This window comes from Cyprinus carpio, chromosome A21 (genome assembly GCF_018340385.1).
Source record: "Cyprinus carpio isolate SPL01 chromosome A21, ASM1834038v1, whole genome shotgun sequence".
In the NCBI taxonomy this organism is placed as follows: domain Eukaryota; kingdom Metazoa; phylum Chordata; class Actinopteri; order Cypriniformes; family Cyprinidae; genus Cyprinus; species Cyprinus carpio.
This window is the reverse complement of record NC_056592.1, coordinates 4849664-4863549: the sequence shown is the minus strand read 5'-3', so window position 1 is coordinate 4863549 and position 13886 is coordinate 4849664. Positions and strand designations below refer to the sequence as shown.

Here is a 13886-nt window from a genome sequence, read left to right as displayed (position 1 = left end):
GTACCATTTCCATTGTAAAGCAATGTCCGATTTCAAAATTATTTTCATAGGATCAACTTTGATGGGACTAATAATGTTTTTCATAGGATCAACTTTGACCTATGTTTTTCATAGGATCAACTTTGATGGGACTTGGTGGAAGTGTGCCATTTGGGTCAGGGCCACAGTTAAGGAGTTAAAGAAAAACAGACTCACATCTGTGGTCAGTGCTGTGGAAAATGTTTTAGAAGGAAACAATTGCACCCAAGAGTGATGGAATATAAACAAAATCATAGAATGGGTTGTCATGGTATTAAACTGTAAAAGCTGGCTGTTTCAGGGTCTGTTGGCAAACTGTCATTGCAGTTACGCCCAATAGGATATACAGGCCATGTTTCCTGCAAGTGGAAGCTTTATTTCCACGCAGCAACAGATGAAAATCACTACAGGGATTTGGAAAGTGACTTAAGACTGTTAAGAAAAGAAAAGCAAACATTTGGATCATCCCGATTATGAATGTGTAAACAGAACAAAGCTGTTCAGCTGTGCTGATCCTGCACTTACTAAAAATGACGTATGATTTTTTTCTTTATAGTTTTAAAGGGATAGTTCACCCAAAAATTCTGTCATCATTTACTCACCCTCATGTCATTCCAAACCTGTAGGTCTTTACGTTCATCTTTGGAACACGAATGAAGATGTTATTAATGAAATCTGAAAGATTTCTTCCCCTCCATTGACAGTCTGCGCAACTACCACTTTGATGTTTCAAAAAGTTCATAAAGAGATTGTAAAACTAATCCATATGAATAGAGCGGTTTAGTCCAAATTTTCAGAAGAGACGAATTTACTTTAGGATTTTATACATTAATCAACACACACATCAGTTATGGCAAATGGAAGCTCAAGCATGCTTGCTGAGGTTTATTCTCATGTGTTACACAGCACATTTAAACATCTGCTACAACCAATGAGGTCTGTTCTCGCACATCAAGCAAGCACGGTTGAGCTTCTGTTTACGTTCACCGATCAATGTAAATATGTGAATAAAAGGGTAAATTAAATCTGTAGATAGATAGATAGATAGATGATAGACAGACAGACAGACAGACAGACAGACAGACAGATAGACAGACAGACAGACAGATAGACAGATAGACAGATAGATAGATAGATAGATAGATAGATAGATAGATAGATAGATAGATAGATAGATAGATAGATAGATAGATAGATAGATATATGAGTGTAAAGTTGCTTTCAGAATGAAGTTTGTATATTGCTGAAATGGCCAGAACAGAGACTTTAATATCAACACACATTCCTCAGAGATCAACTGAACGACACACACACACACACAAACACACACACACACACACACACCCCTACATACTGCATTGACAACATCTGGCACTCTGCTGAACTGCTGTGTCTAAGTGTCTCTGATAAGCTAAAAGAAGAAACCAATTTAGTGCTTTTCCAACATTGGCCGACTGCTAAAACATGCCATTTTATACTAACCAGGCTCACTGACATTAATACATCTTCGTTTCATCTTCCATTGTGGTGCTGGGAATGTTGCATATTCTATATACAAATTTAACATAAATTTCTGCTGAGCATCACATTTTCTTTACCAATCCTCCAATCTACACTCCACTAGACAGACAGTTAAAAAAAAAAAAAGACATGTGTTGTGTGTTTTTTGTTTTTTTGATCTTTGGGATGTTTTTTTTGTGAGATCATTTTAATTAATATCAGTAGCAAGAACAGATCACCTCCCTTCCTCTTCCTTACTCGTCCACACACTCTTATTGGAGAAGTGTGTTGTTTATGCGCCACTAGTGGAACCAAAGAGAAGTGAGAAAAACAACGACCCCCCCCCCAAAAAAAACGATTCACATACATTCCTACCAGTTGTTTCTGACAGATACAAGGTTTATCATGCAGTTTGCATGTTATATGGAGTGCAAAAACATTTAATTTCATCAAACATTTAGCTTAGTTTTTTTAAGTTTGGGGTTGGGACGAAAAAAGTATCTTATGCTCACCATTAATTTGTGTAAAAATACAATAAAAACAGTAATATTGTGAAATATTATTAAAATTTAAAATAACTGTTTTCTATTTGAATACATTTTAAAATGTATTTAAAACATTTCTTATTATTATCCTGCTGAAAACACTTGTACTGTTTAATATTTGTATCTAATCTATGATTTATTTTTTTCAGGATTCTTTGATGAATAAAAAGTTCAAAAGAACAGCATTTATTTGAAATAGAAACATTCTAAAATACTTCACTACTTATTTTTTTTATATTTTTTTTGTCATTGTTTATTAATGTTATTTTTTATACAGTATCTTTTTTTTATTGTGGTTACAGTGTGAGTTAGGATTTCTTGAACATTCAGCAGTAACCTTTTTCAAATAAATGATTAAAAAAATAGACTTTCAGGCACAAATGGCACCTCAGTATTTCCTCAGTATGACCTGAGTGTATTCAGAACTAAAGAGTTTAGAAAACTGAAGATTACAGGCAGAATCCACTACAGTGCAGATCACAGGAGGCGGTCATTATGATGTCATAAATAATGGCCCATAAGGAACAGAAAATCACTCTAATTGGCTCTCTGAGCAGGTTGATAGGTTAATAATAAGCAAATACTAGCTTGTTTTCTACTGGATAGTTTTAATACTCTGACCTTGACAGCCAATTATGCCGGAGAAGTGACGTGACATACAGCCAACTATGGAGACCCATACTCAGAATTCGTGCTCTGCATTTAACCCATCCAAAGTGCACACACACAGCAGTGAACACACACACAAATATTTTTAAAATGTACAAATTTCAGAATTAGCTGAAGAAACAACGGAATCTGAATTCTTCCTGAAAAAGTAGTAAATTAAACAAAATATATTTTAATTAGGTCTGTTAATTAATGAATGAATGTTATTGAATGTTATTGAAATATATATAGCGCTATAATGTTCACAACGCAGAATATCCTATCTGCAAGCAGGAAAATCATTTATGACCTTAAAAATGGTCCAGGTTTCATTTTTATTGCTCAGTGAATCAGTGAATATGGCTTGCTATATAATTCATTATGACTAATGAAATGTGCATAATTAATTTAATAGCTTGAGTCTGAAAATGCCGTTATTAAAGAAGCCTAACATCTAAAGTCAAGACTGAGGAATCACAGTGTTGCGCTCGGAATGAGACCTACAAATAGATATCTCTATACTTGTATTCTGCTTCCAGCTAAATTAATATTACATGATGTACAATAAACACAAAAGCTTAAGTGAAAAGTGCACTCAGTAATGTTTGTATTGCATTAGTCTATGTGACAGTCAAGTGGACTTACTGACCCCTAGTGGCGAGGAGATAGCATTACACTAGAATTTTAAACATTTTATAAAAGTACTACTAATTTCATGATGTGAAATTTTTTTTTTTTTGGGGGGGGGGGGGGTGTGGACTGCATTCAAACACCTATTCTTCCCCAAGTTTCCACATTCAAACATACTTTACAAAAATCCTTCCTCTTGCTTACTTATACATCTAGGGGAAAACAGACATTTGGGAATAATCAGAGAAACAAACACTCAATTACAATAAACAAATGTTTTTTATATATAATTAATAATTAATCTCTGTTTGAATAACAGAATGAGTTCAGACATTCAGCATGTTTAGTCTAGTATGATGGGGGGAGCTATTTAGACTGTATATATAAGCAGTAAAGTAAGATATAAAACAGATGGCCATCTCAAACAAACATCACAAGTTTATGTGCTCTCCAGAGGACAGACGTCCCAGGCTTAATTTGATGTTTTGTTCCTACTGAAACATTACTGAATCTGTTCCAATAAAATGTAACAAAAGAAATCATTTATTTTCCATGTTTTAAAAGACTAGGGAAACTTCTCTATGGTCTTTATAGTTAGTTATATGTCTCAGAAACCACGTGTGTGTGTGTGTGTGTGTGTGTGTGTGTGTGTGTGTGTGTGTGTGTGTGTGTGTGTGTGTGTGTGTGTGTTATATCATCAGCATTCGGCATTCTAAGTGCTGTGAATGGAATGTGGCTATTCATTCAAATAAAACCAGTATCACTCCAGACAGATGGTGATTAACGTGTGTATCTTTTTTCCAGATCAAGGTTATGAGAAAACAAGCACATGAGCCAAGACAAAACTCAATATTTGTTTTATGTACGTTTCAGATTTCTCTATTCATTAAAATCTATATGAGTAAAATGATTCGATTTGAATTTAGTGTTGCTATTATTAATATGTTCAATTGAAAAATCTGCTTTTCCATATCCATATGCCTGTATATAAGTCATAGAATGAGTTTACCTTTAGGCTTGTTTGAGATGCAGCGCCGCTGCGCAGATATTTTATATTTAGAATTGTATTTTTTTGCTTCCATTATTATTATTTTTTGTACAGTAATTATATGTATGAGCTTTTATTTTGTCAGAAACCGAGGGTCAAGCATATTGACTCCCATTCATTTTTGCGTCACTTTGACAGCGAATAACTTTACATCTGAGGCGTTAAAAGAACTCCATTTGTCCATTATTTATTTCTAAAGATATACGACAAGGTTAAAGGGCTCCATTACCTTCTATGTTACATTATGGCCCCGTAGAAACAGTTTTTTGTAAAAATAGGGCTAACGATTGCGTCATAACCACTCGACTCTCTGTGCGCACAGTAGAGAAATTACCATACAGACAGGAGGAGAAGCTCGCAGGCAATCGGGGAGACGTCAAGAGATATGGCGTACTGGCGTTACATTTTAAAATACTATACAAAAATAATTAATCAGAATACTTACTCCTGCCTCACCTCACGCCAAAGAATCCCCGCTCAGCTCGCCGTCTCTGCAAGCTTAACGATGCCAGTTTGCACGCACAGCTACTAGAAGATTTACATCTGTCAGACAGGTTGCTGACGTCATCAAGCTTAGTTTGAGTCTGAGCTGTCAGAAACGGAAGTGCTAAAAATCGCTAAAAATGGGCTTCACTTGTCTCAATTGAGTTCCAATGGGGTCGCTGTGTCCATCTCTTTTACTGTCTATGCATCAAAGTAATGCGAGAGCGATTCAAAAGCTTAAAGGGATTCTCCACCCCAAAATGAAAATTTTGTCATTAATCACTTACCCATAAAAGCTTTGTTCATCTTCGGAACACAATTTAAGATATTTTGGATGGAAACCTGGAGGCCTGTGACTGTCCCATAGACTCCCAAGTAAATAACAGTGTCAAGGTCCATAAAATGTATGAAAGTCATCATCAGAATACTCCATCTGCCATCAGACGAGCAATCTGGGTTATATGAAGCAACGGGAACACTTTTTGTAAGCGAAGAAAACAAAAATAACGACTTTATTCAACAATTCCTTTGTCAACAGTCTCCTCTGTGTCTCCCCATATCACCATATGCTGCTTATGCTCTTCTGTATCATCCGTGCCACAAGGATGTGCTGTTTCTACGTGTATTTAGCTTTGATTTTTGATTTGAAAGAGAATCGTTGTTTATTTTGTATTTACATTTGCTATATACAAACCCTCTTTTCTGCAGAACTACTTCCACCACGTATTCAAATGTCAGTTTGACAGTTTTACTCCATTACTAATTCGAAAACGTCAATTCTGCTTCATTAAAAGCTTATTGTATTACTGTATTAAAAGCTTATTGTATTATGTAGAGTATTATGAGAGAGATGGACTGAGAGAGTGTGATTACTTGCATCTGATACAGCATTCATTCTTCAGCTCATTCTCACATTCACAATGAAACATTAGTTTGAATGTCCACTGAGAAAAGCAATATCTCTGTCATACTATCTTTTCATCTGTGTGTTGGCTGCATCTTACAAGCTGTTGTAGAAAGTAAAAATAACTTCCTTGTTTACAACCATGTTTCAGTCTCTTTCAATATAAAAATCTTGACTCTTTACTGCTGACTCTCTTGTCACCGTCTAATGGTGGAATAATGTAACTAAAATCACCATCATGAACACACAATACTAAATACTATTATTAAATACTACTGTTATTTCTATAAAATATTATTTATTGAATAATAATATATATTTTTTTTTAAAAACAGCCATCATAAAAGTTGCTAGGCAATTCAGTCAAAAGTACAAAGGCAGCGCTCTGATATACAGCACTAAAGTTAAAGTTATAAAATATAATGTTATGTTATGAGACCTTAGCCAAAACTGTTTGCTCTGGAAAAAATAATAGATTAATGAGACCTGTTAGATTTACCCAAAATATATATACTGTTATATATATATACTGTTACACTTATGTTTATTATTCATACATCCTGATATGCATTCCTATAGTATACACCAATACTGTGTATACTGTATTCTGCACTGTTGTTTTTGTTTAATTTGCTCCAGTTTGCACTACTATACAGTATCTTGCACTAACCATTGTATATATAACCTTCTGGAATACCTCTCTTTTTGTCTATTTTATTTTTATTTGTACCTATTTGTGTTTGTCTATTATGCCAAACCTTGTGAATATATATATACACAGTATATATATTGCAATGCCACAGAGTGAATCTCTGTTAAATGAGCCACATTTGACAGTCATATCAGTGTGAAAGAGGCCAAATGGCCGGAGTTCACTATAAAACCCCAGCCTCTGGTCATTTCAGTTACTAGTTCAATGAGCATGATGAACGTCTCATTCGGTCTGTAAACATGTTCACAGTCAGAAACGAAACACTTTTAAAAAAGCTACTTTACTGGAATAACACAGCAATTAGATACTGATCTCCCCCATTTCCCCTGATGGACATGTCTATTCCTGCCCAGCACAGGTTTTCCAGTATATAAACCGGAAATGTCCACTCTGAGAGAGAGAGAGAGAGAGAGAGAGAGAGAGAGAGAGAGAGAGAGAGAGAGAGAGAGAGAGAGAGAGAGAGAGAGAGAGAGAGAGAGAGAGAGAGAGAGAGAGAGAGAGAGAGAGAGAGAGTCTGTTATCTTAATCAGTTGGAAGTCTAGAATCTTACATGAATAAGCAAACATGCACTTCCGTTTTTCTAGGACATTGTGGTATTCCGTAGGCAACTTCGTGGAGCAGAATAACAAATAACAAAATCAGTTTATCAGTTTACAAAATCTATCCGCTTAGCATATCAACCACAACGACCTGGGACAGTCAGACACAATGTCTGGGTTTGATAATAGCAGTTATGGAATGCAAGATTCGTGATGTCATCACACTGAAACGTACATCCTCGCTCGAGCCACACCACAGAGCAGAACGAGCTTTACTCTGACTGTTCAGACCGCGTCCTGAGACTTCACATGCGAGTTTGTTTCTCAAAACAACCGGTTTCTACAGTTAGAAGAGTCTGTTTTACTTCCGAACTAAAATTCAGTTTTTGTTTTAGAAACAGGCAGCTGACGTTATGGAAATCAAAACTATCCTGTTTGTTATTCTGAATGCGCACACATGCACTGCCATCTTTAACGGTAAGTTTACCTATTCATGCATGAAGAAACTGAGATTTTGATTTTCTGGTATTTTCCCTGGTGCACTTGAACTTACGCGAATAACTGAAAGGAAGAGTTGAAGAAAGTAACTTTTTATTTTTTTATTATTAATTTTTACTCTCTCTCTCTTTCTCCTACTTGTTATATATAGGCTAAATAAAGAAATATATATATATAATATAATTTATATAAAAAAATAATTAATATATTTTTTATTATATTATAATATTATGATTTTTATAATTAAAATATTGAGATATTAGTCCTTCTCTTCACCAATGCAGCATCTAATCATTAAATGTTTTTTGATATTTTATTTATTGTAAAAATAAATAAATAAATACGGGAATGAATCAATCTTTTTTTTTATTTTTTATTTATTTTAATAATAAATAATTTGATAAGTGAATTATTTAATTTGTGATATTTGTGTTATATAAAAAAAAATTAAGTAAAAAATCTTAGATCAGCTAGAAAGCATCTACCTTGTTCCAAAACACAGCTAAAAGCACCAGCCAACAAGGCTTTGGAATATAACCTTTCATAAAAGTTTATACTCAAATTTAATCCTTCGCAGGCACATCAAAAGCAACATAGAATCTGATAGAGATGCTGTTTACAGCATTCCTAGGAAATGTCCCTGCAGTGTGTTTCGGTTGGAAGTATTATTCGCATTATCGAGCTCTCAGATATGGTTGTTTTCCTGTATTTATCTAGTAATGTTACATAGGAATTTACTAGTATTTCTTTTGTATGTTTGATTACAGTTAGTGCTGAAGACAGTTTAGCTGAAACTGCAACAACTGTTCAGCCGGTTCATCCACAGGATCCTCATGATAAACCCAGCGGTATAGTTCCTTTAAATACCATCTTACATTTACAAACTGGAAATGAAGTTATGACCCCCCACTTCAAAATTATTTTTAAAAGTATTTTAAAGTCTTTTTATTTTTACAGAAAAAAAAAATGTAAAACACTACAAAAAAAAAAAAAAAAAAAAAAAAAAAAAATATAATATATATATATATATATATATATATATATATATATATATATATATATATATATATATATATATATATCTCAATGGTCAGTGGTTTAACATTGCATTATATGTAATTTTACTGTAAAATGCTGTCAAAAATGTTTTTTGAACATAAAAACTATAAAGTACTTTATAATTTACTATGAAAAACAGTAAAAGGACATTCCCAGAAGTCATCAAATGATTATATATCATATATGTCCCAGTCGCCTTTCCTTATCTGGATGTGTTATGAGAGCATCACTGATGGTTGTGTTTGGATACAGGCCCCTCTGGACGCAGTTTTTTTGTTCAGCGTGTCTATGAAACCCAGACTGATGAGCCGTTTGAGTACAATATGGATGAGACATCGCCCGACTCTTCTTTAATGCCAAATAAAACTCATGAAGGTACTGTACGTACAATATCCAGCAGACACACTGCTAACAGTAACTATACAACAAATGAAATGGCCTTGTGTTCGTTTTGGACTCTGAGGTTTTACAACCCCAATTCCAGAAAAGCTGGGATGTTTTGTGAAATGCCTTAAAATATGTTATTTGTTCGTTCTTTTTAACCTTTATTTAATTGACTAAAGTACAAAGAAAAAAAATCCAATGTTTTCACTGACAACTTAATTTGCAAATATACTGTAAACTAATTTTGATTTTGATGGCTGCAACACACTCCAAAAAAGTTGGGACAGAGGTATGTTTAACACTGTTTGTACTGCAAGCCTACTACAATTGGGGTTGTGGTTTAAAGGCCCGTTCACACCAAGAACAATAGCGATAAGTGTTAAAACTCATTCTAATTCTATGAGAATAAAATTCACACTATACCAATAACAACACAGAGGAAGGAGATTAACACTTTCAGAATGATTTCTTCCAGCTAATGAATGATAAAAATATTGACAGCCAATCAGATTCCTGCTTTAATGAGCTCAAGATTTTAAAGGAGCAGATGACAAAAATGATGTGTGCATTTATAATAAATAGAACATTATTGTCTGTTGTTTTGAATGCTAGTTTTCATTCTTGGTGTGAATGCCTTAAACATCTTTATCAAAGCCTCTCAGTCATATTCATATGTCTAGTGAGAGCTGTCACTGATGCTGTTGTGTTTTTGTATGTTGGGTTACAGAGATACGCCAGCAAGCATCTCAGTCTAATAAAAGAGCACATCCATGTATTAACACTGATCTGAATGCAGCAAAATGCAACCGGACTAAAGTGCTGGTATTCAATATCTCAGACGAAGCTGCTGACTTCCTTAAAGGCCCAATGGCCACACGCATCATGCCCTCGTTCTACATCATCATCTTCCTCATTAGTTTGCCCCTGAATGCTTTGGCCTTGGTAACGTTCACCTGTAAGATTCGAGAGAAGAAACCAGCAGTGATCTACATGTCTCACCTGGCGTGTGTGGACCTGCTCTTCACCCTGCTGCTACCTCTGAAGATCCACTACCAGCTGAACGCTTCAGATTGGGTGTTCGGTGAGGCGGCGTGTCGTGTGATCACTGCAGCTTACTACTGCTACATGTACTGCTCCATACTGCTGCTGATGATGTGCATAAGTGTGGACAGGCTGCTGGCTGTGGTGTTTCCCATCGCCTCTCTGACCTGGAGGAAAGCAAGGAAAGCCACATTCATATGCACATTAGTCTGGCTGCTGGCGCTCGCTGGTACGGTGCCACTTCTCTCAATGAGACAAACATTCAAGATTAAGAATGTGGGCGTCACGTGCCATGATGCGCTGATCCATGATGATCCTAAGGATCAGCTGTACATGTACCTGTTCTTCATCCTCTCCTGCCTCTACTACTTTGTGCCATTTATTGTCACCTTAGTGAGCTACTCTACCATCATATATGCGCTCCGTACCAAGTCTAATCAATTAGCAAAATCCTCATCGCTCTCAGAAAAAAGAAGGAGAGCTGTGATTATGGCTTTCACCGTGCTGATGGTGTTTGTGATATGCTTTGCTCCAACCAATGGCATCCTGTTGTACCACTGTGTTCAATTAGCTACTACTAAAATCAACAGCAGGGAGGGAGATTCATCATATGCGGCTTACCTGGTGGCTGTGTGTTTGGGGAGTGTAAGTGTTTTTCTGGACCCTCTGCTGTACTACTATGGCTCGTCTCAGATGAGACAGAAGATCAACTCTGTGTTTTGGTGGAGATGGGGGAAAACCACCTTATCAAATTCAAACACTCAGACAGAATCCTCTCATGTGAGTTGTGAGTACAGTCAGGCACGCATTAAGATGTGAATTGTTTCTACATAGAGCTAATGAAATTTCAGCAGTTGTATACTCATATATTTTACTATTGACAGAAGATTGAATTCAAAGTTATCTCTATTTTGGCTACAAATCCTGATTTATGTTAAAGCAGGATTAATATTCCTTCCATGCTGTTGCTGTAAAATTAGAGTTAAGTGGCAGTGAATAGAATATTGTATAGCAGACACTTTTTAAAAAGATGCTATTTTATCATTTATTTGATACACTTACATCTATTTATCTATTTATTATACATATAAGGGCTTTAGACTAAAATTTGTACAAATGAATAGATAATAAAACAGATCATGTTGTTATTTAATATTTTCTGCAATATTAATCAGCATTTTCTAAAAGTTAAGCACCTACTTTCACTAAATATTTGTTTAGAAAGATATAATAAAAACATTTCAGGCTCCATTTAGTGTCTGTTTGTGGAAAGTGCCAGCAGTCAAAATACAACAAATATAAAAAGCAGTCAATCCCAGAGAGTGTGTGCATGGGTGGGTGGAACAAAGCCATGCTGCAGTCACTGTAATTAATTTTATACATAAAGACATGTTATCTGTGTATATTATCAGACTTTTTTCCATGTCTGTGTTCAGTTAAGATATAACCTCTTTTGCTTTACAGGATCACTGCACTATATTAAATTGCCGGTTTTAATTGACAGCTTGAATTTGTAAATATCATCATATTAAATTATATGTGCATATGAATTATATATATATATATATATATATATATATATATATATATATATATATATATATATATATATATATATATATATATATATATATATATATATTCTCAGATTATTATTATTTTATTATTGATCTGAGCGTGTATATTTGCAATATGGAGGCTAGTTGTCAAACAAGTTTATTTTATTATCTTATTTTCTCAGACTTTTAAGTTCTGGTCTCAACTATAATCAAATTTTGAATGGAGTAAAAAGTGTAAAAACTTGCCCTGGTCTCCCCTATATCATATTGTTTTGCTGAAATATCTACTGTATATAATTCTTTTCTCAGGTCTCAGTGATAAAACGGAAATGCTAAAATCTTGTCTTACAGCAGAGGCAAGTTTTATGTTCAACAATTTTTTTTTTAATATATAATTTTTTTATTTTTTTATATTGTTGGTTTTTTATAATATATTATAAACTACTAATTATTATGAAGTTATTGGTTAGTCTATCACTGTACTGAATGTGCACAGCCATCTTAATGTTGATTGGTCAATCCTCATCCTAACCACAGGCTCTACTCTTCACCACAATGGTAACCTCACAAACTTACAAACACCAGAAACCCTTTTAAATGTCAAAATAATACAAAATTAAACACTAACAGATCTCCCCCTATATGAATTGAAAACTTTTACTCTCCTTTAACAGGAGCAAAGCATGCTGGGAACTAGAAATCTGCTGTAGCTCATTCCATGAAGTTTTGTGTATATGTGTGTATATTTACATTTATATAAGAACATGTATGTGCAATATATACTCAATAAAGAATCGAACTTTGTGAATATTTGATGTATTTTTTTTCTACATTTCTAAATATATTTATCAATGTATAGCCATACATTGTCAATGCATATATTGCTCTTTATTGAAAAATATAACCACTGGTTTACCATACGGAAATGTATTATGTAATATATTGCATTATATTTTGCAGTATATTCTTGTCACGTAAGGGTAGGCCTATATTTAGAATAAATGACTGCACCAAGGAGACGGACATTTTTTCACTGATAATTACTTTATTTTGCACAAGCCAATAAATTGATTTAATTCTTTAGGTGTTATTGGAATACATAACACTTCAAAATCAACAAAAATCTTCACACTAAACTGAAAAGGTTGTTGCTGCTATTTTGTTAATTTAACAGGACAAAAATAATGAAAAAACACTGCAAAAAATGATTGACAAAATACAGCAACAGCACAGAAATACTATAAATAGAAGCAGGAGTGCTCGTGAGTGCTCATCTCTTCCTCTTTACTACAAACCAGATTCCAAAAAAGTTGTGACACTGTACAAATTGTGAATAAAACCAGAATGCAATGATGTGGAAGTTTCAAATTTCAATATTTTATTCAGAATACAACATAGATGACATATCAAATGTTTAAACTGATATAATGTATCATTTTAAGGGAAAAATACGTTGATTTTAAATTTCATGGCATCAACACATCTCAAAAAAGTTGGGACAAGGCCATGTTTACCACTGTTTGGCATCCCCTCTTCTTTTTATAACAGTCTGCAAATGTCTTGGGACTGAGGAGACAGTTGCTCAAGTTTAGGAATAGAAATGTTGTCCCATTCTTGTCTAATACAGGCTTCTAGTTGCTCAACTGTCTTAGGTCCTTCTTTTGTTGCATCTTCCTCTTTATGATACCCCAAATGTTTTCTATGGTGAAAGATCTGGACTGCAGGCTGGCCCGGACCCTTCTTCTTCTACGCAGCCATGGTCCTTCCCTGAAAGAGACGATGTCTGGATGGGAGCATATGTTGTTCTAGAACTTATTCTAGAATATATCTTTCAGCATTGATGATGCCTTTCCAGATGTGTAAGCTGCCGATGCCCACACGCACTCATGCAACCCCACACCATCAGAGATGCAGGCTTCTGAACTGAGTGCTGATAACAACTTGGGTTTTGTCCTTGTCCTCTTTAGTCTGGATGACATGGCGTTCCAGTATCACAGTCACAGTGTCTTAAATCACAGTATAGAAATTTATAGGTAATGTGAGGTAATGTCTTGTCTAATACAGGCTTCTAGTTGCTCAACTGTCTTAGGTCTTCTTTGTTGCATCTTCCTCTTTATGATCAGCAATCATATCATACTTTTGCTTATGGAAAAAGAATGGTGTCATCATATTTCAAAGCACATTCTTGCATCAACACTCTAGCTTATTTGGTGAACAAAGGCTCAATATTTATGAAAAAATATTATAAATAATATTAAAGAATTTGGGGCCCTTGAAGTGTTAAATTTTACAGACCTCAATGAGGTATTTAAGATAAA

General features: G+C 34.5%; 1 protein-coding gene across 2 annotated transcripts; it reads left to right on the top strand.

Moving 5' to 3' along the window:
• Nucleotides 1-6974: 6974 nt before the first annotated feature.
• Nucleotides 6975-11586, top strand: LOC109046258 (proteinase-activated receptor 1-like). Of its 2 annotated transcripts, none has more exons than XM_042778663.1 (5): nt 6975-7338; nt 7423-7504; nt 8293-8373; nt 8837-8959; nt 9696-11586. In XM_042778663.1, the coding sequence occupies exons 2-5, from the start codon at nt 7441-7443 to the stop codon at nt 10826-10828; spliced, it is 1401 nt and encodes a 466-aa protein (XP_042634597.1). In that variant the 5' UTR covers nt 6975-7338; nt 7423-7440; the 3' UTR covers nt 10829-11586. The 2 variants fall into 2 exon arrangements, with proteins under 2 accessions (XP_042634597.1, XP_042634596.1); XM_042778662.1 differs by having other exon boundaries at nt 6975-7342.
• The last annotated feature ends 2300 nt before the right edge of the window (nt 11587-13886 follow it).

Coding starts and splice junctions, on each gene's coding strand:
- LOC109046258 (XM_042778662.1), top strand. Junction 7,505..8,292: donor ATGCACTGCCATCTTTAACG/GTAAGTTTACCT, acceptor GTTTGATTACAG/TTAGTGCTGAAGACAGTTTA. Junction 8,374..8,836: donor TCCTCATGATAAACCCAGCG/GTATAGTTCCTT, acceptor GTTTGGATACAG/GCCCCTCTGGACGCAGTTTT.